The 24,518-nt window shown below is 45.1% G+C and overlaps 4 protein-coding genes across 15 annotated transcripts in view; 2 read left to right on the top strand and 2 right to left on the bottom strand.

Annotated features, from left to right (window-relative positions):
- The window catches only part of syne2a (spectrin repeat containing, nuclear envelope 2a), a 35,058-nt gene extending 33,012 nt beyond the window's left edge, over window positions 1–2,046 (bottom strand). For 5 of the 6 annotated variants that reach the window (XM_086100239.1, XM_086100242.1, XM_086100243.1 and 2 more), the window contains exons 1-5: window positions 1,605–1,885; window positions 1,340–1,491; window positions 710–871; window positions 438–593; window positions 76–311 (exon numbers count right to left, since the gene is read on the bottom strand). In XM_086100239.1, coding sequence (XP_085956365.1) covers window positions 76–311; window positions 438–593; window positions 710–871; window positions 1,340–1,491; window positions 1,605–1,794 — 896 coding nt within the window. In that variant the 5' untranslated portion in view covers window positions 1,795–1,885. Of the gene's footprint in view, window positions 1–75; window positions 312–437; window positions 594–709; window positions 872–1,339; window positions 1,492–1,604 lie in introns of all 6 variants that reach the window. The other variant, XM_086100244.1, reaches the window with a different exon arrangement.
- A 4,273-nt stretch (window positions 2,047–6,319) lies between these two features.
- On the top strand, window positions 6,320–7,820 carry atp5mj (ATP synthase membrane subunit j). Its single transcript, XM_086100414.1, has 4 exons — window positions 6,320–6,456; window positions 6,860–6,983; window positions 7,440–7,460; window positions 7,708–7,820. The coding sequence occupies exons 2-4, from the start codon at window positions 6,860–6,862 to the stop codon at window positions 7,719–7,721; spliced, it is 159 nt and encodes a 52-aa protein (XP_085956540.1). The 5' UTR covers window positions 6,320–6,456; the 3' UTR covers window positions 7,722–7,820.
- A 607-nt stretch (window positions 7,821–8,427) lies between these two features.
- Window positions 8,428–17,586, top strand: garem2 (GRB2 associated regulator of MAPK1 subtype 2). Its single transcript, XM_086100370.1, has 7 exons — window positions 8,428–8,722; window positions 10,425–10,565; window positions 13,207–13,337; window positions 13,700–13,865; window positions 14,053–14,903; window positions 15,760–15,929; window positions 16,136–17,586. Exons 1-7 carry the CDS (start codon window positions 8,611–8,613, stop codon window positions 16,725–16,727), a joined length of 2,163 nt encoding a protein of 720 aa, XP_085956496.1. The 5' UTR covers window positions 8,428–8,610; the 3' UTR covers window positions 16,728–17,586.
- On the bottom strand, window positions 13,171–24,438 carry hadhaa (hydroxyacyl-CoA dehydrogenase trifunctional multienzyme complex subunit alpha a). Of its 7 annotated transcripts, XR_015097658.1 has the most exons (22): window positions 24,339–24,438; window positions 23,506–23,547; window positions 23,281–23,351; window positions 23,044–23,177; window positions 22,637–22,775; window positions 22,389–22,508; window positions 22,108–22,210; window positions 21,720–21,842; window positions 21,402–21,520; window positions 21,249–21,305; window positions 20,696–20,805; window positions 20,399–20,533; window positions 20,145–20,316; window positions 19,985–20,071; window positions 19,524–19,664; window positions 19,310–19,378; window positions 19,081–19,194; window positions 18,852–18,933; window positions 18,506–18,620; window positions 18,274–18,419; window positions 14,805–14,950; window positions 13,202–13,303 (listed from the first exon to the last, which is right to left on the bottom strand). XR_015097658.1 is itself a non-coding variant. In XM_086100368.1 (21 exons), the coding sequence occupies exons 1-21, from the start codon at window positions 24,403–24,405 to the stop codon at window positions 14,928–14,930; spliced, it is 2,169 nt and encodes a 722-aa protein (XP_085956494.1). In that variant the 5' UTR covers window positions 24,406–24,438; the 3' UTR covers window positions 14,796–14,927. The 7 variants fall into 7 exon arrangements, 3 of the variants coding, with proteins under 3 accessions (XP_085956494.1, XP_085956493.1, XP_085956495.1); XM_086100368.1 differs by lacking the exon at window positions 13,202–13,303 and having other exon boundaries at window positions 14,796–14,950; XM_086100367.1 differs by lacking the exons at window positions 13,202–13,303; window positions 14,805–14,950 and adding an exon at window positions 17,783–18,112.
- Between the last annotated feature and the right edge of the window lie 80 nt (window positions 24,439–24,518).

The following is a 24,518-nucleotide window of genomic DNA, read 5'->3' as shown; positions in this document are numbered from 1 at the left end:
CACCATCCCTTGGCGGGGGGCGACTCAGCTGCATGGATGGCATCCTTTTTTTTTGTGTTTGTTTTCGTTACTCACAAGTTCTTCTTCTCAGTATCGACTTGACGCAGGAAAGCTTTGATTGTCTCGAGCTGTTTGCGATACTCTTTGGCTTCTTCCAGCTGGGCCGTTTTGACTTGCACTGTGGCCGAGGCGTCCAGCAGCGCAGAAGTCCACTGGGCTTGCAGTCTTTTCAAGACATTTGGAGCATAAGGTTGAGAAGAACTGCTACTTTTCATCAGAGCAACTTGGTCCAGCACACGTTGCTTGTAAGCCTGCAATCGCCAGAATGAAAAGACGTTCAAAATTTTGTGATTGGGGGCATCCAATACAAAAAAAAAAAATTACAATCTATACAAACACCGAGATGAATAGCGTAAAGCGTAAAAATGACTCCGTACCTCCGCCTTCTCCAGTTGTCTGGCCATAGCCGCGACATCCAGCTGGGCTGGCAGATATCGGCAAGCCAGCACATTTTGGACTGCTCTGATCAATCTGATCTCCGCCTCACTTGGTGAAGACCGAAGGTACCGGTTTAAATCCAAGCGCGTCGTCCTCTACAACATAAACTAAATGTCAATGCAACTTGCAACACAACGAAGGAGTAAGAAACAGAATGAAAATGAGACAAGTTGAGAAAATAGGGTCAAGTTATTCAAGAGTAAACACTCACATTTATAATGTCGTTTCTTTCGACCATGTCTTGGATCTCGGACAAAAGGCCCTGCATGGTGGAGCCGCGTTTGGACCTGGGATGTCCCGGGGATTCGCAAGTGCCCTCCTGGTCAAACGGCGGCTTTTCCAACCTCACATCAGAGGACTTCTCTAATCCGACCTAAGCAATGCACATAAAAGCACGGGCAGGGTCACCCCCACCCCTCAAAAAAGGCTAATTCTGTTCCTGTTTGGACTCGGATAACAGCGCTTCCTGTTCATGTTAGCATGTTGACAGTAGCCAGGCGAGTCAGTACAGCGAACGCAAGAATTTGCAACGTGTGGAACAGTACGCCTCAGGGCTGGGGACGGAAGATTACGAGCTCGTCAATTAAATGAGAAGGCAGCATGAGCATGCACCACACACGGCAACCTGGCTGCATGTGAATGTAAAAATCGAAGCATTTTTTTCAAAACACTTTTCGGAAGAGAACAGCCCACACAATAGGCGGCAAAAGCTACAGTTTACACAGCGAGTCGAGAGGCCATGTTGAGATATTTCGACACGACTGCTTAATGGTGTACCCTTTCAAAATGCAAAGCCACAGACTGACAAAAGACAAAATATAAAAAAATTAAAAACCCTTACTTTTGCCGCCCCCTGGGCCTCCAAAGATACTTCAGCCATGGAAGAATCACTGCATCTTTTGGGGATCAAATATTTATAGCGCTGTGTTTGCCCCCCAGGGTGACTGCAATCTCTAATCTCTTGTTTGGCATGCGGAAATGGCTTTTTTGCATCTGAAATCAGCAAGATTAAAATGTCCAATGAAGCCATGCAATGTGCCCCCCCCCCGACCCCTGAGACTACTTGATTTGCTGAGATTGTTGATTTGCAGTCGATTTTGACTTACGGCTTTTAATGTTTCCATTTGGTGAGGATTGCAGTTCTGAAGCGGACACGCGAGACGCATCCGACTCAGGCTCGTCCGGTGCAGATTTTTGCTGCACAATTGTGAGCACGCTGTCATTCTCGCGCTCTGCTCCCTCACAAGACAGAGCGCCATTCAAACCTCCGTCCCCGGCTTCATCGAGCCTCTCCATCGCAGTCGTAAAGATGGTCTTTGGCGTTCCTCCAGCCTTCAGGGATTTCTCTGTATCGGTTATCTTCAAGGTTTCCGGATAGTTTGCTAGTCTTGCCTTATTTGACCTTTCTGAGGATGGACATTTCGTTGGAAAATGTTTGTTGCCGATGTCATCTGCTGGCCCGAGAGACTGCAAGACGTTGCGTTTTTTTTTTAAACTCTTCTGAGGGCCTCGTAGTTTTAGATTGGGAAATATCAGGACGCGGGAAAAACAAGATGACGGTCAGAAAATGTATCTCAAGGGGCATAACAACTGACATGACTTTAGAATGTAAATACTGTTCATAAATACATTAAGGGCATAAAATATACCACTCAAGGTACAGAAACGGCATGACAAAACAAAGCATTTTGACTCTCTGCTTTTAGGTTTACTTTGCGTAACCAAAACACTCTGACTTCCTCTTGGATGCGTAAAGTAATTTTGCGTTCATGGTCAGTAATGGATGATTTTTGTTTCAACACATTACATGCAATCAGTACAAAATTGGCTCTCGTTTGGTGCTATTACTTGGCCCGGTTGGGATGGTTGTGCTTGAACTGTTTGGCTCCTAAATTGTAGCTGTCTGAAGACCTGCTTCACCCCATCAGTCATGTTGTCAACGCAGTTCTGTTTCTCTCGTTGATAAATGGACCATCGGTTTACAGCTAGAACAAAGTGGGGGGGGGGGGCAGAACAACTGAAGTTTAGATGTGATCCCACTAAATCCTGTTGAGAACCGGATGCTGCGGTTCGGGACCTTGCGGTACCTGTCAAGGTTGTCATGAATTTTCTGCAGAGCGATGTTGATATCTGCTGGAAGCATTTGTTTTGAGACTCTGCAGTTCCTTTCAGTTCAGATACTCCAGAGGCCAGGCCCTTCAACCTTGCATCACAATACTGAGAAAAGAAAATCCTCTATTATTGCTCTTTGACTGATTATTCTGATGCACCGATTTCTTCAAACAGAAGGCGAATTATGTAGTGTGGTAACGTTGAACGTTGCACGGGGTTTGAAGTGGCAAAAAGATGTCCACTTCCTACTTGCATTGCATCCTTAATGTCACAGTTTGCATGCACAAGAACAAAGTCCTGAACACAAAAAGAGTCCAAAGTATCAAACAAAAACCATGGCCGAAGCAAAAAAGTAACGAAAGACACAGTAACGGAAACCATGACGGAGACAAACAAACAATGACCCGACACAAAGCGGTCGGGCAGCAAGTGACAACTAATTACAGTACACAATTTAGGACAGGTGTGCAGCTGCGGGCAGAGACCCTCCAGTGCCACCTATTGGTCACAAACAGATCCATGACACCAAAATTGTGCTGTATAAGGTGGACGTCGGCTTCTAGCGCCATCGAGTGCTTTTGCAGTGGACTTGCATCCTGGTGGAGCCCAGACTCGCTTTCACATGTGCTGCTGCCGTTGGAGTCATTGAATTTGGAAAGTTCCACAAGCGCTTGTTGCTAAAGACTGCTGTAGCAGAAAGAAGGACCGCCGAGTGATGCACAACAAGACGATTGTGATGGTCCTAGAGATTTCAAACGTTGCTCAGAGCTGGCAATTTCAGGAACTTGCAAATGCAAATCACACCGCGGTTGTGTGATTTGAGAGTTTTTTTTTTTTTTGTGATGTCTGCTGCATGCACCACATACAAAATTGACGGGGAGAAATTGGTACCTCGTGCTGACTCCAAGCGAAAAACACAAATGATGCTTTTAATTTGTCTATACTCGGCTCAATTTTCTATCCGCCGCAGCTTCACCTCTAGTTGTCATAGTAACGTATCGTTGTAGCAGACAGGGTGAGCGGGGGCTCCATTCAAGACTGACTTGTCTCCATGTTTTTCCATCTGTTGCTTTGCTGTATTTAGTTTTCTTAATGTGAAATTGTCATTCTTAGCCATTGTCTTTATACAACAAAACATAAGTATTAGTCCTTGACAATTATTGATATACATTTTTTATGGGAATCAAAATAAAGGAAAAAAAAACATTTTTATATCACTCATAACATTTACCTGAAAGAAAATGGAGCGACTTTAAACAGGCATTTAAACTTCAAATCCATATATCAGGAAGACTGAAATTCAGACCCACTACCGCAGTTTCAGTTTCTTTTCATCATTTATCTAAGCTTTAATGAGACTATTTGGCTGGCACAAGGCTGTTGTGATTTTGGCACAGCTGTGCCACAGGTTATTGGTCTTCACGTACCGCCTGCAGTGAGCTCAGATACTCCTGGTTGGAAAACACTGCATATCATTAGAATGCTGACATCAGGTCTGCATAGTATCGAGTGCCATTTTCTGAGTTTGTGTGATCAGTCTGCTTCAGCTCACTCACCTCAAACAAGGTCGAACAGTCTGCAGGGCCGCCTTCCGCCCTCTGCTTTGTTTTCTGACTGGAGTCTTGGATTTCCCGTTTCAGGTCGTCTCCTTTGAACACTTGCTGGCTGACGTGATGGATCTGTTCTTAAAATTGTCCTCTGCCCTTGAATCTATCGGTGAAACCGAGTTATCAAAAAAAAACGAACAACACTGTATTGAACCGCGTGCGGTTTACGAAACACACTTCCACAGCAGATCGGGCTTGTCCAAAATGATTAAAAGCAACAAACGGACACTCCTTAGTGAGCAAGTGGAAACAAATAAGAGAAAAATAGAAACAACAGATCCGTGTGAACACACCCTTACGTGACACAATAACACGCTAATCGAGCTTGCCCCAGTCACCTCCTTGACGGTGCTTCGTGTCTCTTCAAAGTTTCCACCTGTTATGTTGCTTTGAAAATTGTGGTGTTCTTTTTTTGCCAGGATTTCTCTGATGAACTGAGCTGTAAAAGTGACAAAAGCTAAATGACAGGCTCATTTCTCATCCTGTGGGACCGCCCCCCCCCCAAATAATGCATAGACAGTACCAAAATGTGATTATATATTTTAGTTGCCGTGCAATTAGAGTAGCTAGTGCACAAATACAGTCTATGTAGCGCATACTGTGTACCTGCAATACTGGATTAAAAAATAATAATTTAAAATACCGTTGCTGGTGTATTTCCAAATTTCTCTTTCATACTCTCTCTGCGGCAATGCAAATATTATTCCAAATGCTCACACGCTTTCTGTAGCCTCCAACAACACACATGCAGGATGAATGCAGGTGTGAACATGTTGAAATAAAGACTTGGGCGTTTTCACACACACACACACACACACACACACACACACACACACACACACACACACACACACACACACACCTTTCGTGGCCGGGCAGAAACACAGCTTCATGAAACAAGTAAAACTTGCCACACTGCACACCCTTTTCAACCAACCGTTATTAGCGTTTGTGAGAATGTGACTAGTTAAGAGTTACTTGAATGGAGTTGAAATTCACTATATTAAGAGATCCATTTTGGTTATCCTCTGTCCTTCAACTACAGAATCACCTTTGTGTTCAAATAAACAGCCCCAGAAGTACATTTGTCGTCCTACTTTTTGCGGCCGTTTTGTTTGGTGGTGTGCCAGGATATTTTTCAAATGTAAAACGGGTGCCTTGGATCAATAAAGGCTACAATAAAGGTTAATATGTATTGCCTGTACACCCAAAAAGGTGTCAAACCATCAGTGTAAATTCATTGAAACATTTCAAAGAACTTTTAACCCCGAACTATGATTGTCATATAATCACCATATACTACTCTGATACATTGTTCTTGAATCATTTGAAATTGTAACTTTGTAATTATAGGTGTTAACATTTTTTGTTGATTGGCTCTGAGAGAACAACAGAATTCCACTCCCTCACTGCAGTGTGCTGCATCCTTTTTGACCTTTCGTGACCGCAACAGATGTTCGGAGAGGCAAAATATTCCCCATCTGAGGCTTCATTGAAGGCAATTGATGTTGTCGGAGGTGAGAGTAAAGTGTCATCCTGTGCAAGTCACGTCTGGAGTACTACAAGTATCACGTTACTGTGGTAAATAAACCAGTGACGGAGACTCACCTGTGAATTTCAAGTGAATACATTCAAGTAAACACTAGGGCTAAGAAGCAAGTCTTAAATCAAGTCGTATAATCCTGCTCTTCACTAACACAAATTGGAATGATAATGAAATGCTTTTTCACTCATCATGACCCCAAAAAGCAGATCTACACCTACACCCGTTTTGAACTACTCCACATGACCAATTGCCAAGATGTCTGTTTGCAGCGGAGGGAAAGACTATTCATCAATATGAATCAATGTAATCGAGTTCTCTCATACAGGTAGGCAATTGTGGGTGTAGCCGTTGTGCTACTGAATGAGTCATAGTCTGACTATGTGAATGATCACTCTTTTCAAACATAGACAAACATATCACGAATAATAATTTAGAAAAATTAATAGAATTCGTGGGTAGACTAGCTATGAAAATTCTTGGTAGAACAGAAAATACACACATTCAGGCATTATTTTGTAACTGAGCAAAGCGGTTAAGTGTTAGTGGGTAAATTGTCCGCTAGGTGGCGCACGGCAAACAAACTCAAGAGGTAAACTGCGTCATTTTGAGTAGAAGAAGCTTTACCACCACGACTTTGACGTCAGGAGACTGGTGCTAGCTTGACCTTCCTTCTGCTCCGTGACAAACAGAAAGGTGCTCTGTCAATATTGAACTCGTTTAGTCATGCATTGCGTTGGTGATTAACATTTATGATGAAGTGAAAGCTTTGTCATGAAATGCGTGTTATATTCATCGGCGTGATTAGTTAGCTCGTCTTATTAGCCTACAGCTAGTATCGCTAGTTTAGCTTCGGAGAACAGATGTGAAGTCAGTGAGACGTTAAATTGATTCCACATGAGCTGCATGCTTCGTCGTCATCTTGCACAAGAAAAAACCTGGCCACTAACAAATGACATAAATCGACTTCAAATAAATGTAAAGCATTCCTAGCGTTACATTTTGTTTACTGAGAGTTGATACAATTGACGGTCAAATAGCATTGTGATCAAATAACTGAAGACGTTACTTACGTTTCTGTTGTTGCTTCCTCCTGCAGATGGCTGGACGCATGTTTGCAAACTGGTGGGCCAAAATGAGCCCTTACTACACCAAGGCCTATCAAGAAATGTGGGTCGGTGTTGGCATCATGACGTACCTCTACTACAAAATCTCCTATGGAGGCGAGTCAAGATTTTGCTGTTGGGGCAAACTTGCATTCCAAACTAAGTGTGGGAAAATGTCTTGCTGGCTGTGCAAGTTACTTTCATGTATTGGGAGGAGTACATACTTAGAAATGCAATTTTACATGCATACATAATATATTGTCGAAAATAACCCTAGAAATGTAATAAAATCGACCTAAAGAAGCTTTGCAGTCATCTAAGAGACCTGGGGTGTCAAAATTCTGATCCTTGAGGGCCACTTCGCTGCATGTCTTCCATCTCTTCCTGGTGCAACACACCTGATTCAAATGAGCAGGGTTGTGATCACGTTCCTGCAGAGCTGATTATCATGCCCCTGCAGACCGGAGTGTGACACCCCTGAAATATACCGTTTTTAATCAGAAGTATGTCATTGTGGTGTTGCATCTTACTAGTGTGAATTAGTGACAAACTTTTCATTTTCTTTCATTTTAGGCAAGAAAGCAGTGAAGGACAGTAAGTATGCAAACGTCTGGAAATGTGATTGTTGTGGTTTATTTTGGTGAATGATCTGTAAAGTGCAATTTGAAAATTCATTTAATTAAATTATTTTATAAACGGACATTTTGGGATCTTTTCTCAAGTACTGTGCAGTTACATGAATTCTCCTCTAGATGCCAGTGTCACAAAAGCCAATTATTTTGGTGCAATTTTCTGAAGTATTTTTTTCATGGACTAATTCAATTTGTATTTCTTTTTGCAGAGCCAGCACATTAGGGTTTTCCACTTCTGACCAACCCCTCCTGCTGTAAAGTTGCCCCCATTCACATTGGACATCTTGTTAATATGGATCTAATAAAGTTGTCAGTGAACAAACTTCTTTGGTTTTGTTTTCATGAGTGATATTTTCCCCTCTGCTTGTAAAGGTCATACAGACACTACAGAAAATAAGATAAAGGTCTCGGTTCTTGTGGAGATTGCAGATACCAGGCAACAAGACCTGAAGACAAAAATAATCTAACATTGAGTTAGTCCTCCTTGGCGGTATTTCACACTGTACTGCAGCAGTTTGACACATTGGTGAATCGTCATTTGCATTAAGAACGGTGCTTGCACGATTTTGTCGCAATGGTAAATTTAATTTTGTATATCCAAAGTACAACATGCGTCTGTGAGAACTTGTGAATAGTAATACTCGTACTGGTTTGACAAAAAGTAGTTAGGTGGCAGGTCCGGGAAGTCAGACAAAAAATTCCAGAAATTACAGTACTCCAAAAACAAAAACTTTACTATCTGGGAGCATTAATAACTAACAAAGAAGCAAGAATGATTTGTGGTGAATGTGTTGTGCCCGCCTAATGAGCACCATCTTAAAAAAAAATGTATTAGAACGTATTATGTTAGTTTTCTCGTGGGATTTAAATTGGGCTTTGCTACTTAAATCACTTTGCTACTGAAGCATGTGAGTGGGGGAGGTGGAAAAAGGTCTCTGGCGCCCTCCCTCAGCTCGCGCACACAGTCCGCAGCTCTTTTTCTCCCACATTCAAACATGGCGAAACTCTTGACGACCAGACCGTCACCTCCATCCTCCTCACCTTCATCCAAACAACCGCCGCCGAGATCTGAACCCTCCTCCTCATCTCCGGCACAGTGATGACCCGGGAGGATGGAGAAGTTGTCGGCGAGCCTGTCGGAGATCTCCTGGGGCCCGCTCGCGCTGCCGTTGGACGCGGTGGTCAGCAAGTTCCGTCTGCCCACTCTGGTCCGCCTGGCCCACGGTAAGAGAATTTACAGTCACGCAGGTGCTACTTCGTTCAGGAAACATCACTTTTAGGTTGCGAGTGCTGTCACTTTGACAATTGCCCGCCGTTAAGGTAACAGAAAGAAACACAATTCAAGTGTTGCAATGAGGAAAACGAAATCAGAAATACTAAAAGACTAAAGTGATTACATGTGATGTTGACTTTGGAAAAACTACGCAGATAAAGTGTAAAGTTTAACAAACTGGGGTTTTAATTGCAGCAAGTCAGCGGAAATATTTCGTGTTTCCGATGAAGACTACAAAATAAACCGCTCTTTTAACTGTCTATTTTAGACAGATCGTATTTTTAAAATGTTCCTTATTTGTGTCATACTTAACATACAGCCATTTAAATACAGATAGTGAAAATATGCGTCAAGAAGGACCTCTTTTTTCAAACGTGAAATACATTTACGTCTCGCGTCATTTATTTTTGCTATTTTGACGTGGTGACAAAGTCAGCGTTATTTGCTTCTGTAGATTTAATCCTAAACCAGCGATTTGTAGAGGAGACGTATGAAAGTCGTTTGTACGTTTCTTGTAATATGCTCTGCTTGTTTCCAAAGTGAATGTGTCGCCCTGCACCTCGGGGGGCTTGACTTTGGGAACGAGCGGTGTGGGTGTTCTGCCCAAGTTGTTCTGGTCCAGAGCTTCTCCGGAAAAGCCACAAAGTGTCTGTTGTGCTGCTGAAGTGCCGCTCAATTCTTTTCATATGTAAATGATGCAACGTGTCGGCGGATGCGCTGAATACTAAAGATCCGCCAAGGGGAAAGTCTCCAGATTTGCGTCGTCGAGAAAACCGCGCGTCTCATCCGTGTCACGCTCCATCGAAATGTACGCCTGCTTGCATTTGCGACGCTGGCTGCTTGTTTCCGCAGCTAGACAGCGCAAATGATATTCAATCATATTCAGATGAACATGCGCTGTTTCCATTTCATATTTATCACCATGCAGATGGGGTGTTTGACAAATTAACATCTACACTATCATGAGAGGGTCGTTTCCAGACTGGAGGGTTTGGAGACAAATCCAGAGAGGCCAGATTGAGATGGTTTGGGCGTGCAGAAAGTGGAACAACCAGATAGAAGGAAAACTGGAGGAGAAAGAGAACTTTTATGGAAGTGATGAGGGAAAACTTGCAGGTAGCTGCAGTGAGACCAGACATGCCTAGAACAGTGGGGCCCGTGGTCTTCTCTGTCATGACTTGGAGCCAGCCTTCTGCGATGGCATCACACAAAGCAAAACACACCTGCGGAAGGAAATTGCTTTTTCAAAAGCGTTGCGACATTCGCTCGGATCTTTTGAGTTCTGTCGTCGCGAAAACAGAAACACGAGTCAGGCTCTCATTGCCGTGTGTGCGTGTGACTCAATCGAACCATGCACTGGTGCTTTCCGTCGGAGTCTGCCGTTGTCTTGACGATGGCTCTATTGCGGAGTTCTGTGTGTGTGTGTGTTGACAGTGTAATAGTGGGCTGCCAGCCGTGTTGCATGATTTGGGGGTTTTGAACTGTCAACTGTGGTAATTATGGACATCCATTCCTCAATGTACAGTATGTGTTACAGAATGAGTTTTCGTATTTTACATCGCATAGCTATTTATTTTGGCTTTTGGGGGGGGGGGGGGGTTTATGCCACGTTTAACCCATCCATGCTTTTGGATGTGTGTGTGTGTTTCTCAGGCGAATGTGTTGAGGGTCTGTCAGAGGATGACGTGGTTCTGCTCCACTCCTGCCGTCAGTGGACCACAGTGACCGCTCATAGTTTAGAAGAAGGCCATTACGTCATCGGGCCCAAGATTGACATCCCTCTACAATACCAAGGTGAGGGGATACTGTGTTCTCACACACACGCAGACATGACTTTGTGTTGATGTAATTGGTGGGGACGGTCAATTTACAGTCTTATGCATACTGTACATGGACTGCTTTACATTGTAGTAAAGAGCCATTTCTTCACCCCCCCCCCCCCCCCCCCAAGAACATACAAGAAAAAAGGATGATGGGAGTACTCACTTTTGTGAGAGACTGTCTTCCAGACAATCTGTCGTCATGCCACAACAAATCAACACTGGTAGTTTCCCTCTCTCCTGTTCACTGACTGCAAATGCTGGATGTGGGTTGGGTCTGCTCAGTATGACCTCACCGAAGCTCAACCCCACCATCCCGTTCTTGAGACTGCCGGACCAGTCGTTTTATTCACTGTGTAACTGGAGCTTTATGCCTCCTCTTCATTGCTTCCTCGGCTGATGGAGGAGCGCTGATGTCACCTCACACCACTCCCGCCTCCCTGGCTCCTTTTTGAAGAAAAATGAGAGAACATTTGGGGTCAAGTGAAGGAAGTACGATGAGATGAACACTTGACAGGGTTGATTGACAGATAAAGGACCGAGCCAAGGATACAAGGCTGCGGAATCGAGATTTGCTCGTTTCAAAGAAATGTTTTGCGCATTTTTTTCTGTAAAACTAAAGAGATGACATGAAGTTGAGTGTCAACAAGTAGAGTTCAAATGATTGTTTTATTGTGGGATGGTAGGAAAGTACTTTTTTTGTTGATTAGCAAGATATATCTTCCAAGTACAGTAAAGAATGTGTGATGTAAATTATGCTTTTCTTTTTTTATACATATAAATTGAGTTTACTTGTACAGCATTTTCATGTTCGGTCTTGCTACTTGCTCTGCATGTCTTCATCCACATATTTAATATTATTTAGTCATAATCTTATGATTATTGGAAGCAAAATGCGCTTCAAACATGAATGTAGCCGCATGATTAATTTTTGACTCACTTCCAAATATGGCAGGTAATTGCTGGGCTGAATCACAAGCCACTGGCAGTGATGAGCTAATGTCTGTGTGATGACTTCATCCAGGAAGTCCAAATATGCTTAGGAGGAGAGCAATATAGGTTTCCCCCCCTCTGGGGATACACAACAGGATGCTCCTCTCGCTCTCTCTTGCCCGCTCTCTCTTGCCTCCTTCTCAAGTGATGACTGAGCTGGAGAGGACAGAAAAGCTGAATGATCCCCATGACATGAATGGGCCTCAGAGCCGCCCGACAGCCAGTCCGGAATGCTTTTACGGCTGAAAATATGGATTAGCGGGATGTATCTGCACGCACGCATGCCATTGATGAGCAACAGCCACAACGGGCCCCCAACATGAACGAAAAAGAAAAATACAAGAGTTTGAGAAAAGGAAATCACCGCCTACCTTAGTAGGGACCTGACGAGGAGGCACAGGACGCACTTTTGCAGGAACATCATGATCGTAGGTCATTCCCATCCTTTGCCAGTGACATCGGTGAATTGCAGATGAAACAAAATTTGAATGATTAAAAAGAAGACATCACAACAGCTCTGATCGAAAAACTGGTCGCTGCTTAGGGTGCAATGTACGCTAACACAAGAAGATATCGAAGATCCCAGCGCCCCTGATTTAGAATATGTATAAAGGGCCAGTATTTGTAAGAGACTTGCATGCATCGTAGTCAAATCTTTTGGCTTTCATTTGCGCCTTTACTTCCAGCCAGTCATCCTATTTTTAACATGTTCTGGACTTGTGGAATTCCCTGTTGTCACATCGAACCCATGTCCAGTTCCTTGACTGTCATCCAGCGAGCGAGGGGGTGTTGGGATGCAACATTTGCAACATATTGTTCTGTCTTGTCTTATCCCGGGAGCTGTTTGGCTGGAGATTGTGGGGGTGAATGCAGGGAAGAATGAAGGAGGGACTTACTGGCAAATAAGATGCTGGAGTTTGGTATTCTGCGCTGGCTTTCAGACAAAAAAATAAATCTCTCCCCGCCCCCCTCATAGGCAAGAAATACAGGGACCTTTCGGGGTTCTCGGGATTCAGGAGAACATCCACCCAGCATTCGGATTAACCTGTACTTGAACGAGTCAGAGCGCAATAGCATCTTAAACTGTTCTTTAGGGGTCACTTGGGGCCAATTGAATTGAACTCAAAAAGGAGCACCCATCAAACAAAAACAAACAGCGTTACTAGTCTGCAACGCTGCCTGCTTCCCATCACCGAGTGGGAAAGATTTACGGGCGAAGGAGGGGACGAGGAAGTGAAAGAAAAGGCAGCGGGTTGTGTGTGCGTGAGTGTGTAGGTGTCTCCATGGTGATGTGTCTCTGCTCAGCGTGAGAATGGGGGTCCTTTGCCGGTTGCCATGACGACCCCGTCGACTGTTGATTGGCTCGAGAGCCGGTGCCAGGTCAGAGGTCACCGAGGTGTCTTTGTGCTCCCGTCATCCGGAACTGTGTGCGCAGCAGATGTGTTTTTGTCAGACGAAGAAGAATGCTGGCAGTCAAAAGGGACACAAAAACACTTTGTACCTTCGTTTCCAATCGACTCTTTTGTACCCTTGATCTCCTCAATCTTGTTCGTCAATAATAGCGGCGTGGAAATGGCCCCGACCCTTCTTTTACTCTCACTGTCGCTCTTGTTTCTCCGCAGGAAAGTTCAAATTGTTGGATGAAGACAGAGACATCAGGGATCCCGTCCAGTATTTCTGCAGCGTGGAGGAGGTCGCCGGAGTGTTCCCCGACCGAGTCTTTGTCATGGAAACAATCACTTTCAGCATCAAGGTTCATGCCTCGTTGCCCCTCTTGAGGAATGCGCAGACTTAACTACACTTTCGACATTATGGGCACTCACTGACCAAAACATTTGCTATGCACGCACAACTAGACTAGAATGGCGTTCAGTCGAGCGCGGACCTCTGCCAAAGTGAATAATTGTGAACAGGATCACAACCAAATTCGAACCACCCACCCTCGGAATATGCCAGGTTCATCCCTACAGTTATTCACTGACAAGTGTCAAAGGAGAAACGATTGCAGACAAAAACTCCCGACGGGGCCGGCGACTGTATCTACGGAAGTGAGAAGTAAAGGCTGCTTATATTCTTTTGATGGCCTTGATGTCATGCACGTGTGCATTTGCGCAGGTGGTTTCGGGGGAGTTCAGCGAGGACAGCGAGCCCTACAGCTTCACTCTGCAGGCTGGAGATGAGCTGTCGCTCATGGGGAAGGCCGAGCTTCTATGCGCCACGCCAACCAAGGAAAAGACCGGGCTGAGCGCGCTGTTGAGGCGCCTGGGAAAGACTCCCCCAAGTAAGAAGGGACGCACCGAAGCATTCAGTCACCACTGCTGTTATGGAAGAACGTTCCGTTCCATTGACTTCGACTTCAGCGTACCTGCCCAAAATGGCGACGCACGGGGCAATTATTGCCACGCGTGCACATACCCCAGTTAAATTGCAGATTGCCATCGACTGAGTTATCTTTTCTTTGCGGCTAGGTAAAACTCCCTGCCTGGTGTGTATGAACCATCGCACCAATCAGAGCCTCAGCTTGCCTTTTGCCTGCCGCGGACGCTTTTGCACACGCTCCCCTTTGGAGCAAGGCATGCTGGGCGGAGAGCACACGGTGCGCAGCATCATCGAGCGGGTGCGCCTCCCCGTCAACGTGTCCGTGCCGTCGCGGCCGCCGCAAAACCCCTACGACCGCCACGCGGTACGAGAAGGCCACCGCTTCAAACTGCTCAACATCGTCAGCAAGACGGTGGTGCTCTGTATGGTCCTTCGGCGACAGGAAGTGTCGCCCTCCCACTTCCTGCTGCTACGCTGCATGCCCCGGTTCAACGTGGCCGACGCCTCCGCGCACACGGCGGCCGTGGAGAGCCTGCTTTTGCGCTACGCCTTCGACCCCGACGCCTACTCTCGAGCTGTGAGGGAAACCCGTCCCGAGTTGGAGTGTATGACAGAGGAGTGCGTGAGCCCGCGACGATCGCGCACGTGTGTGTCGGCGCAGGACTCGTTGGCGCCGGCCCTGCAACGGCTGTCAATGTGCAGCTACGGGGGCGGGGTCTCCGACAGCCTATCGGAGCGCTGCGGGGACTCTCTTGGGGTCCGGCTGGGGGAGGGACCAGGTGAGGAGAGGGAGTATGTGACACCTGAGTGGACCGAGGCTGAAATGAGGACCGCTGAGGAGATACCTTACGAGGAACTTTGGACCAGTCAGAATGCGGACGGCCTTGGAAAGGAACCTAACCTCATTTCTTTCCATTCCTCCTCCTCAATGGATGGGTCGCTGGGCACCGTGGTGACAACAGTGACCGCTCCTCCGCCAGTACCGCCAAAATCTGATGCTGTGAGTTCCTCCCCAACACGTGCTTCAGTTTGAAGCAGCATCCGCTTCTGAAGAGTGAGGATGCGGCTCATGAATTATTAGCGATTTTAAACCTCACTTACACAAACAAAACAGCTTGCCGTACGCGCAAAACACATCAATGTCCACGCAGAGTGTTATTTCTCGATGCACGCCAGGGTTAGAATCGTTTCATTACAGTTCCTTTTTATTTTGTTTTGCCTTTTTGATTTATTAGTTTTTATTTTGGGGGAAATGCTTTGGTTTAGTGCCATTTTTATTAATTTTAGTATTAGTTTTACTTAATATATGTCTAGTGAAAGATTTTTAAAAAAGCTAAAAGGTCACAAAGTATTATGCAATAAAGTAAACGGCAATACCCAAATAATGCAGGATACGACTTGACAAAGCCAAAAACGAAAGACATGTTTGCTGTGATACTTTGATTAAGGTAAGATGTCGTTTGTTAGTTAACTCGAGCACAGTGACCCCCTTGTTTATCCACATAAGACTTGTATTCTTTGATTTCAATTGCCCACTTTCAATCATGGCCCCCGACAACAGAATTGTAAATGTCGTGTGGGAGCCGCCGTCTGTATTATTAGCCTGACTCACACTGTGTTACTCATTGCCTGAAATTTAGTCTGGCAAGCTTTGCGTGCAGACGTGTGTGTGGATCGAGCATAGTTAAGAATTTTGTCGAAAGTGTAAAGGTCACACAAGTTTGACATTTACCAACCGGAACACAAGGCAACAGTGCACTCACTCTCACTCTCTCTCTCTCTCTCTCACTCACACACACACACACACACAGCGCCTGCTGTGGTTCTCATTTCTCTGTGCGTGTATGTGTGTGTAGGTGAGAGAAGAGTGTCGCTACTTGATTGCTCCTCCAGTCCCTCCTCGTGGCTCGAAAGTGGGCTCCATCCCCAGCTCGGCTCCCAGCCCTCCTGTCCCCCCTCGCTTCACCAAGGCCTCCACTTGCCCCAGACCTCATCTTTCCTTCTACTCCTCAGGACTGCAGGACAGGTACAGTCACCTTCCTTTTGGAATTACTGTAGACTGTTTCAATCAGTGGGAACAAATCATCATCATCATCATCATCAGTTCTGTTTATTCCTAAAGTATGTCATGGGAAAGTCCTTAGAAAACTACCTCCAAATCCAAGAATCAGTTCTTTGATTCATGCTGACTTACGCCCGGCGCTTATGTGAATTTTCTCTGTTGGGTTACAGCTGCTCGCCCTCTCCAGATACTTCCCTGTACTGTTACCCTTGTTCCTGGACCGACTGTCCCGCGCCCAACCCCACCAATCCGGAGCCAGTCTCGACCATCCCCACTGACAATGCAACCAACCCTCAGACGGCACAGGCCACCTGGGCCGAGCCGTGGATGGACTGCTTCAGCGCCGGGCCTCGACTGAGACCTCCGCCGCCGCAAAGTCGCTTTGCGCCTTTCGGTGCTTTGAACCCTTTCAACCGCCAGTCGCCTTGCCCGTCGCCTGAGCTGGCGGACAGTTTAGAATTTTCCAGAGGTGCGGAGGGAGGCGGGACAAGTACAGGTGCGACCGAAGGTTCGGCCGCACCCGCCGACTCGACCTGGCGCCCCCCAGCCGACTTGTCCGCGCTGTCATTGGAGGAAGTGTCGGCATGTCTACGCTTCATCGGCCTGTCGGAGGCCGCGGTGGCCATATTCCAGAGGGAGCGAATCGACGGCAGCCTCTTAGTTCAACTGACTGAGGACATCCTGTCACATGACTTTCACCTGAGCCGACTCCACGTCACGAAGATCACCCAATTCATACAAGGGTGGAGGCCCAAGATCTAACACCCACACCAATTCCCTGTCGACCAATCCAAATCACTGCAACAAGTGTGACATCATATGGTATCAGTTAGGTATGAATAACCCTCCACAATAAAAACATAGAAATTGCATATCAACCTGAACCAAACTATATGACTTGGTGCAAGCGGGGTGAGAATGTGCCTTCTTAGTCATCGTAAATGTGCCTTCTACTATGACCAAGTGAGACTTGAATGAAACCTCTCCCACCAACTCTGCAGCAGACACATCATTGGCTGTGGCATGCAGACCCGTTTCCTCTCGGAATCCCTCATTGGAACTGGTTTACTCACAAATGGCAATGATATACGTAAGATAGATTATTTTTTTATGTCTTTGGCACAGCTTTGGTCAAATATGCACAATGTCAGAAGATGCCAAAAGACGTAGAGTAAAAAGTTACATGGTACATTGGATCCTTTCATATACAATGCTGGTGACAAATGAAGTTATCTTGACCCACAGTAGAGGGTCATGACGCCATTCAAGTGGCCAAAAGTAATTTACAGCCTCCCTTTTCAGACAATTAGAATCCTTCAAAATAGCTTTGAGGTTTTGTGCCCATCTATTGAAATATAATTAGAAGCCATCTACAATTCATAAAATCAATACATTTGCAGTATTCTCTGATGGGTGGCATTTTTTTTGGGGGGGGGGGGACAATGTAGCTTTTCTTTTTTAACATTCCCTCTTTAGATAACACAACACACTGTTGTTCTGTTTGTAGTCGTGTGTGAATGTTCACTGCCTCAAAAATAGAATTTCTAAAATGTACCTCAGATCACTTTCAAACGCTTCATGTGGTCATGTAAACAATGAATTAAATCATGCTTGGTTACAATGCATGTCCATGTTCACATTTCATTTTGGAACACACTTTAAATAGGTGTTATTTTATGATTACTGACAATTGTGGGGGAATTTTATGCAGTTCAGTTTTGTCTTCCTGCTTCAAGTGAATTCTCTATTATATAATTGCGCTAGTCACGGTTCAATTTCATTTGGAATAGAAAGAATACAAATACTTCAAGACCAAAAAGTGCCCAAGTTTTTTAATTCAGCACCTGTCTTTGTTACTTGAACATTCTCGAGCTGCAACTACAGGGCGGTCAAATGTACAAACTTCTACACGATTACATCAACTATCATGATTAGAGAATGGATTCAGTCCAAGAGATGCTTATTAGAACTGACCCACATTTATGACGAAGGATGATGGGATCAATTATGGAACTTCTTGCTCGAGTCTTTTACGTGGTCAAGTAAGAGCTGGCAAGGTGTGAACTGGTTTCCGTACACTTCCTCAAAACGCTTCATGGTGCCAACTAGACGCTCTGCGCCAAGTGAGTCCACAAACCTGAACGGACCTTAATGCACACCGCAGCAAAGATGAGCCATCAGTATTGATTTTAAGTGGTTCAATACAAGCAAACCGGTCAATTGTAGACCGAGCGAGAGGGGATGTCCTAACCCTCCGGTTGAAACTCATTTCTTTGGATAATGACGTGAATCTTTTTGTGCAACTTACCACCCAGGCAGGGAGGAAAGCCAAGTCCAAACACAGCCCCGATGTCTCCCTCTAGTGGATTTGTCAGGATTCCTTCCTGAAGACACAACACGGCCTCGTTCACAAAGCGAGACACGAGCCGGTACTGGATGTCAGAGTCCGAAGAACTGCAACAAACAAACAAACAAGGTGACTTTTGGAGACCTTAAACTGAGAGGCGCGACGACATAGCAAACGCGAACCACAGCCTTACACGGAGGGAGGGGCACTGAGTTTGTATCTTCTGAGAATTGCTTCGGCATCGGAATTCACACTCTTGTCTTTTTTTCCTTTGCCATAGATGAAACAGCCCTTTCCCGACTTACGACCTAAAATAAAAACACTGTGAGCACACAAAAAGACAGCGATAAAGCATTGTCATGTTCTCATTGCGCTTTTTAAAGCCCCTTTCTAATTGGTTTTGCGTTAAAGTAGGACGTCGAGCCACACTGTATTGAAAAATGCGAGCAAAATTTTGAGTATTTGTGGGGAAACACAATATTCTGAGCAATGTCCCTACTGAGGACAAGGGCGGGAAAACGGACGGATGAAAAGGTCACCTTTGAAGCCTTTCTCTACCATGGTCTTCAGAACCTCCACATTTCCACCTCCAAAGCGAGAACCAAAAGCTTTGCCGAGATCCTACAATCAAATACATCCAGTACATCATTCCCAGGAGGAGGTATGACACCAACTCTTTTCTGGGCGTTATAAGTGTGGACTTCCCTGAGAGCAGGGTGTTCAAATGACACGACTCTGGCATTCAACATCTCGTGCAGATGAAGGTACCTCAGCCACATGAGCTGCCACGTCAATACCAACTTCATCAGCGAGCGTCGCCACGCCGACTGGAAAACCAAAGCTGGTTGTCAAGTTGTCAAGCTTCTTTGGATCCACGCCCTCCTGCGGTACACACAAATAAATTGAGTGGCTATTTTGGTATATAACGAGGAAAACGTGCTCATGTGTCCATTTGTTTATGATGGGGTTGCCAAATCTGTGAAAAACCTTCGGTTACCTGAAGCACCCTGACAGCTTCAGCCAGCATGGGAGCCAAGCAGCGAGTGGTGTAAAAACCAGGACCATCCTGTATTCCAGAAAAGACACACACACGCTTAAACCAAGAGTTTTACAAATGCTATTTATGCTGTTGACAACTAGAGGAATATCCCACCCATGCTGTGGAAACAAGTATACTACGGCTCGGTTTAGAGAGGATAATCTGCTCTTACCCCGACAACAATGACGATCTTGCCCTGTCTGAGGCCCACACTCACAGCTGAAGCCAGCGTGTCCTTGGACGTTTTATCTGTGGTGATGATCTCCAGCAGCTGCATCTTGTCCACCGGTGAGAAGTAGTGCATGCCAATCACCTGCGCATCACATCATCGCATTAAGTGTTGGCAGCAGAACTACAGACACACAGCTTGCAAAAAAAAAAACAGTTTTTAAGAAATAATACAACGGCGAACAACAACACCTCGGATTATTTTGAAGAGCCTCTGATGTAAATACCATTGGACATGTGTAAAAATGGAAACATACAGTTTGGAGAATGCACGCTTCCAATCTGAGAAGGTTGAAAGCGCCTCGGTCCAAAATATGTGTCGGGTCATGCGAAAAGTCTCATTGAATGTGACACAAATTGTTTGAATGCCGTGTTTGCCTGTGATGACAGAAAGTGTCTTCTCACCTTTTCGGGACATTTGCTTGCAGCAGCAATATCCTTAATGGGCAGTGCTGAAGTGTTGGAGGCAAACACGCAGTGAGGAGGGATCACCTGTGCACAGATGTGAGAAAACTAGCAGGGAGAAATGTGACACCGAGGAGTGGTGTGATCAGGATTTACTTACTGCTTCCATCTCCTTGAGGACTTTGTGTTTCACGTTGATATCCTCAAACACGGCCTCGATCACCATGTCGGCGGACGAGAAGCCCGTGAGGTCTAACTGGGCGGAGAGGTTGGACAGCGTAGCGTCGCGCTCAAAAGAGGACAGTGCCTTCTTCTTTACCTTCGTGTTGAGACTGACGATAACATACCGAGGTGAGTCCCCTCCTTTCTTGTTGCAAATTAGGACGGGAATGTCCAACGGTTTGCATATATTACCTGTTGTAGACCTGTTCTTCTCCTCGGCTGATGCCTTCCACCGTGGCGTCCTTCAGTATGGTGTTGAGTCCTTTGTCGATGGATACCTGAGCAATACCCGCACCCATTAGCCCTGCGCCCAGGATCGCAAGAGTCCTGGAAGACAGAGCAGAAGGCCAATTGTCAGCGGGACAGCATCGACCGGGGAGCACACGTCATTGGGTACATCTGCAAAAAATCTGCATCTCATGAACGCCACCAGATGCCGTAGATGGCTAGATCTGCAAAGCTGGATCAAATATGCTGGATGGCTCTTACTTGACTTCCCTTTCCGGGTTCCCATATCGGTTCTTCTTACAAGTCACTTGACCGTGATAAAGGCCGATCAAAGCTTTGGACTCTGACGTCACAGCCAGTTTGCCAAAGTTCTGTGCGAGAGCCAAAAGTAGAACAGAAGAGTTCAGAATACATTCTGAAGAGGTTCTCAAGCTCTTTATGGTCTTCCTTCAGAAACCAGGCGCCTCTCCGGTGGAAACATTGTGAATCTCTCTCTTTCCCCAGGGAAGCAGACACTCAATTTATATTTTAGAGGACGTGCCTTTTTGATACATTTATATTTAGGACTGACTGTTATGGGCCGAGACTGCTCAGGGACGTCCCATGATGCAATCAGCTCCTCTCTTTCCATCTCTCCATTCGGATAGATTTCAACAACACAACTGCATCTTCTCCCGACTGCAGTATTTTACTTTTTCCTCCACTCTTCTCGAAATGTAGTGGCTTTATTTCTAATTCTATACGATATCATATCTAACCTCATTGCTTTGCCCAAAAAATATCATTTGTAAAACAATAAAAACAATAAACACACCTCAGCTTCCGCCTGATAGCCTGCTTCTCTTCCCTGCTCCACTCCAGTCTTGATCGACTACTCGTATGTAGAGTCACACACACGAACACACACGGAGTCGTTAAATCCTGTCTTTGAATTCTACTGCTGATTGTCACATTCTGCATTGACGACCTCAATGATTTTGACTGGCGCGGGGTAGAGTCCTTTAGTCTGTTTCTGAACCTTCTCGCTGACAGTCCTGTAGATTTTCTTCTTGACAGGGCCGAGACCCATCACCGTGTCCTGTAGCTCTAGACACCCACACAAAGTTAATGTGCGCGGGGATCATTGCGCTATTTATAGTTTATTTATGTTTCTTTGTATTCGCCGCCACCCCACAATGAATTCGGTGAACGTTCTCAACAGTGAGCCGATTCAGTTTGGCTGAATAACAGTAAGCAAACCGCTGTTATGTTCCAGAGAGATTTGGACGACCGCGACATCACTTACTTTGCATGACACTTTTCTCTTTTGAAAGGGGAACCGTCTGATTGGCGATACCTTTGGCCACGCCTACTGCCACTTCCTCCAAGTACTCAATCGTCCTCTCCTCTGCCGGCTTCAAACCAGGACCTGAAGTGGTTGGACACAGTCCGTCCAGTGTCATTACATCGAAAGGGAGAGGTATAATTTCAGTACCTGGATACAGCAAACTCTTGACATGAGCATGATTAAGTTGTAATGGAAAAGAACATGATGTAGAAAGGTGCAGGGACATAAATGGAATAAAGGCGACTCATAAATACGCGGGACGGAAAGTTGGCATTCATGACTGTTGATTTTTCCAGCGTGGCAATAAAATGTACATGTTGAAAAAAATGTCATGCCGAGCACATACCCAGAGGGTCCACAAGCTGGTGCACTAGGCCCATTTTCTTCGCTTTATCAGCACGGATATTCCTGCCTGTCAGCATCATGTCAAATGCTCCAGGGAGACCCACCTACACGCACGCATGCACGCACACAAAGACATATTTCATGTACTGTCAACTAAAATGCCCCTTGAGAGGCTTGACCTTAAAATACTGGAGTGTAATTCGTTTTCCACTAGCACAACAATGCGGCAGAGCTTATGAGCCTTTCATAATAACCGATTAACATGAGTGTGTGTTTGTATACCATTTGCGGTAGTCTCTGGGTACCGCCCGCTCCAGGCAGCAGTCCAAGCAAGACCTCTGGTGTGCCCAGTATTGTTTTCCGACTTTTGGTAGCGATTCGATACTGGCAGGATATGGCAAACTATGCAGAGGTCACAAAAAGGAGGATTTAGAGGGTTCACTTTGAATATAGATTCCCAATTTATTGTTTATTCTAATCTATTTTAGACAAATGAGCGCGCACACACATATACACACGCAAACACGCACCTCGAGGCCTCCACCCAAACAGGAGCCATTGATGGCGGCAACAATGGGGATGGGAGATTTCTCAATCCTCTCGAACATCTTCTGACCTTCCCGAGAGAGACGGGTAACCTCCTCCCGACTCTTGCAGGCCTGGATCATACTGAGAAGAAAGGAAAGGACACATGCCGTGGAATCCATAAAGACAAATGCCTTTAAAATCTTTTTCTTTTTTCAATTTTGCATCCAAGGAAGACAACCAATGCATAACAGTGGACAGAAGGTTGTTTTTATGCAATAGGCCCTGCTACAAAACTACCATTAGCTAAAACTGAATGTGCAATCCAGATACATTAATTTGCATTAGTGTCAGTGCACATGTACGGTGTCTGAGATTTTGTAGTTTGGAAAGTACAAAAAGTGCATCTTACTTGATGTCTGCCCCAGCAATAAAGCAGCCAGGCTTGCTGGAGATAAGAACAGCACTTTTCACAGCTCCGTTCGACCAGATCTCACTCATCACTTCTGTCAGCTCAGACTGCATCTGCACAGACAGTGTGTTCACCTGCACAAACACATGAATAATCATGTCATATACAGTACCTCACCACAAAGCTGAGTCGGGGAAAAAAAAGAGCCGTGTGTCTCATTCGTAAACATTGACTCGCCTTGGATGCTGGATCATTGAGTCTGATAACCGCAACATCATCCTTGAGCTCGTAGCTGACGTGTATCCGTGCTTGATGGAGAAAACAGTAAAATAGGAGATGGTCAGATATACAGTATGTCTATACATTTTGCATTGTTAGTATTTTCAACACCTGTCCCATGAGGATGTAAGAGTCACAAATTCTGAACAATGTCCTTGCGCAAGGACAAAACCTGATAGCTACCTGCCAGCGAGGAGGACACAGAGATGCGCCGTCTTGCATAGCCTATTAAACAAGAGACAGATTATGAAATTTAATCTACATTGCCCATATATTGTGTCACTGGTAAACCACACCAATGCATACATTTAACAGTACAGACTCTAATCATACTGTGTTGTATTATTTTTTTTCACAGTCTTGTACATCAAACCTCTGTATATTGTGCTTCTCGTCGACTACCACTTTGTCCTTGCACAGACAACAGTTCGAGGTTTTTTTTTTTGTTTGTATGAGATTGTGTTTGGTTTTCTGACGTCAATATTTTTCCCATTATTGCAAATCAATATTGGCTCCAATTAATCATCCCTGTAAAAAAAACATATACCAAACCATACATGCCAATAACTACTATAGATGTCTTTACCTCGTTTTCTTATGCCTCTAATTGTAGACTCTTATTTTGATTTGTGTTTTGTTTTAATTGCAATTACAATTATGTTGACATCCGACTAGACGGTAAAACTTTGTACTGAACTGTACAGGTGAAAGCATGTTTCCCTGCTGTTTACAATAATCGTAAAAAAACACTTTGAACCTTGTTTGTGATATTTCAAGCATTTCTTGTGGGGGAATTAATCGTCAAATCAAAGCACACACAATATGAACTGTACACGTATATGTTCAGGTACGTTTGTAAAAGAGTTTTAGCCACTATAGCACCACCATGCGTAATCTCTAATTATTGTTACTCTGATCACGGCGAAGGTTAACCTCAGTTCGCTCAATGAAACTTTAAATTCAGGGATGGTCACCATTTTAAGCAGTAGATTATTATGTGTGTTTGTGTCACGTACCTGGCAAGAGGAAGAACTTTCTGGTAGGAAACCTAGAGAATGAGCTGGCAAAAAGAGTAGCAGCCATGTCTTCTTGTGGAAACTGAGAAAAGACTTTCGAACTGAAGAGGGCGCAAGAGATTTTGGAGAGTCAAGTGACTTTTGGACTATGAGTTGCTAAAAAAATCGCCGTGCTATAAA

The sequence above is a fragment of the Hippocampus guttulatus genome, chromosome 20, assembly GCF_054856545.1.
Source record: "Hippocampus guttulatus isolate MCC_2025c chromosome 20, RoL_Hgut_1.0, whole genome shotgun sequence".
NCBI lineage: Eukaryota > Metazoa > Chordata > Actinopteri > Syngnathiformes > Syngnathidae > Hippocampus > Hippocampus guttulatus.
The sequence above is the reverse complement of the archived record's forward strand: the minus strand, read 5'-3'. Positions and strand labels throughout refer to the sequence as shown.

What these genes read in the sequence shown, in the direction of transcription:
- atp5mj (XM_086100414.1), top strand. Translation starts at nt 6,860, where the DNA reads ATGGCTGGACGCATGTTTGCAAACTGGTGGGCCAAAATGAGCCCTTAC. An exon ending in CTACAAAATCTCCTATGGAG is followed by an intron (nt 6,984 to 7,439) that starts GCGAGTCAAGAT and finishes CTTTCATTTTAG; the next exon opens with GCAAGAAAGCAGTGAAGGAC.
- garem2 (XM_086100370.1), top strand. Translation starts at nt 8,611, where the DNA reads ATGGAGAAGTTGTCGGCGAGCCTGTCGGAGATCTCCTGGGGCCCGCTC. An exon ending in CAATCACTTTCAGCATCAAG is followed by an intron (nt 13,338 to 13,699) that starts GTTCATGCCTCG and finishes GCATTTGCGCAG; the next exon opens with GTGGTTTCGGGGGAGTTCAG. An exon ending in TACCGCCAAAATCTGATGCT is followed by an intron (nt 14,904 to 15,759) that starts GTGAGTTCCTCC and finishes ATGTGTGTGTAG; the next exon opens with GTGAGAGAAGAGTGTCGCTA.
- hadhaa (XM_086100367.1), bottom strand. Translation starts at nt 24,405, where the DNA reads ATGGCTGCTACTCTTTTTGCCAGCTCATTCTCTAGGTTTCCTACCAGA. An exon ending in AGAGAAAAGTGTCATGCAAA is followed by an intron (nt 21,521 to 21,719) that starts GTAAGTGATGTC and finishes GTGGGTGTCTAG; the next exon opens with AGCTACAGGACACGGTGATG. An exon ending in AGATCGTCATTGTTGTCGGG is followed by an intron (nt 19,379 to 19,523) that starts GTAAGAGCAGAT and finishes TCTGGAATACAG; the next exon opens with GATGGTCCTGGTTTTTACAC.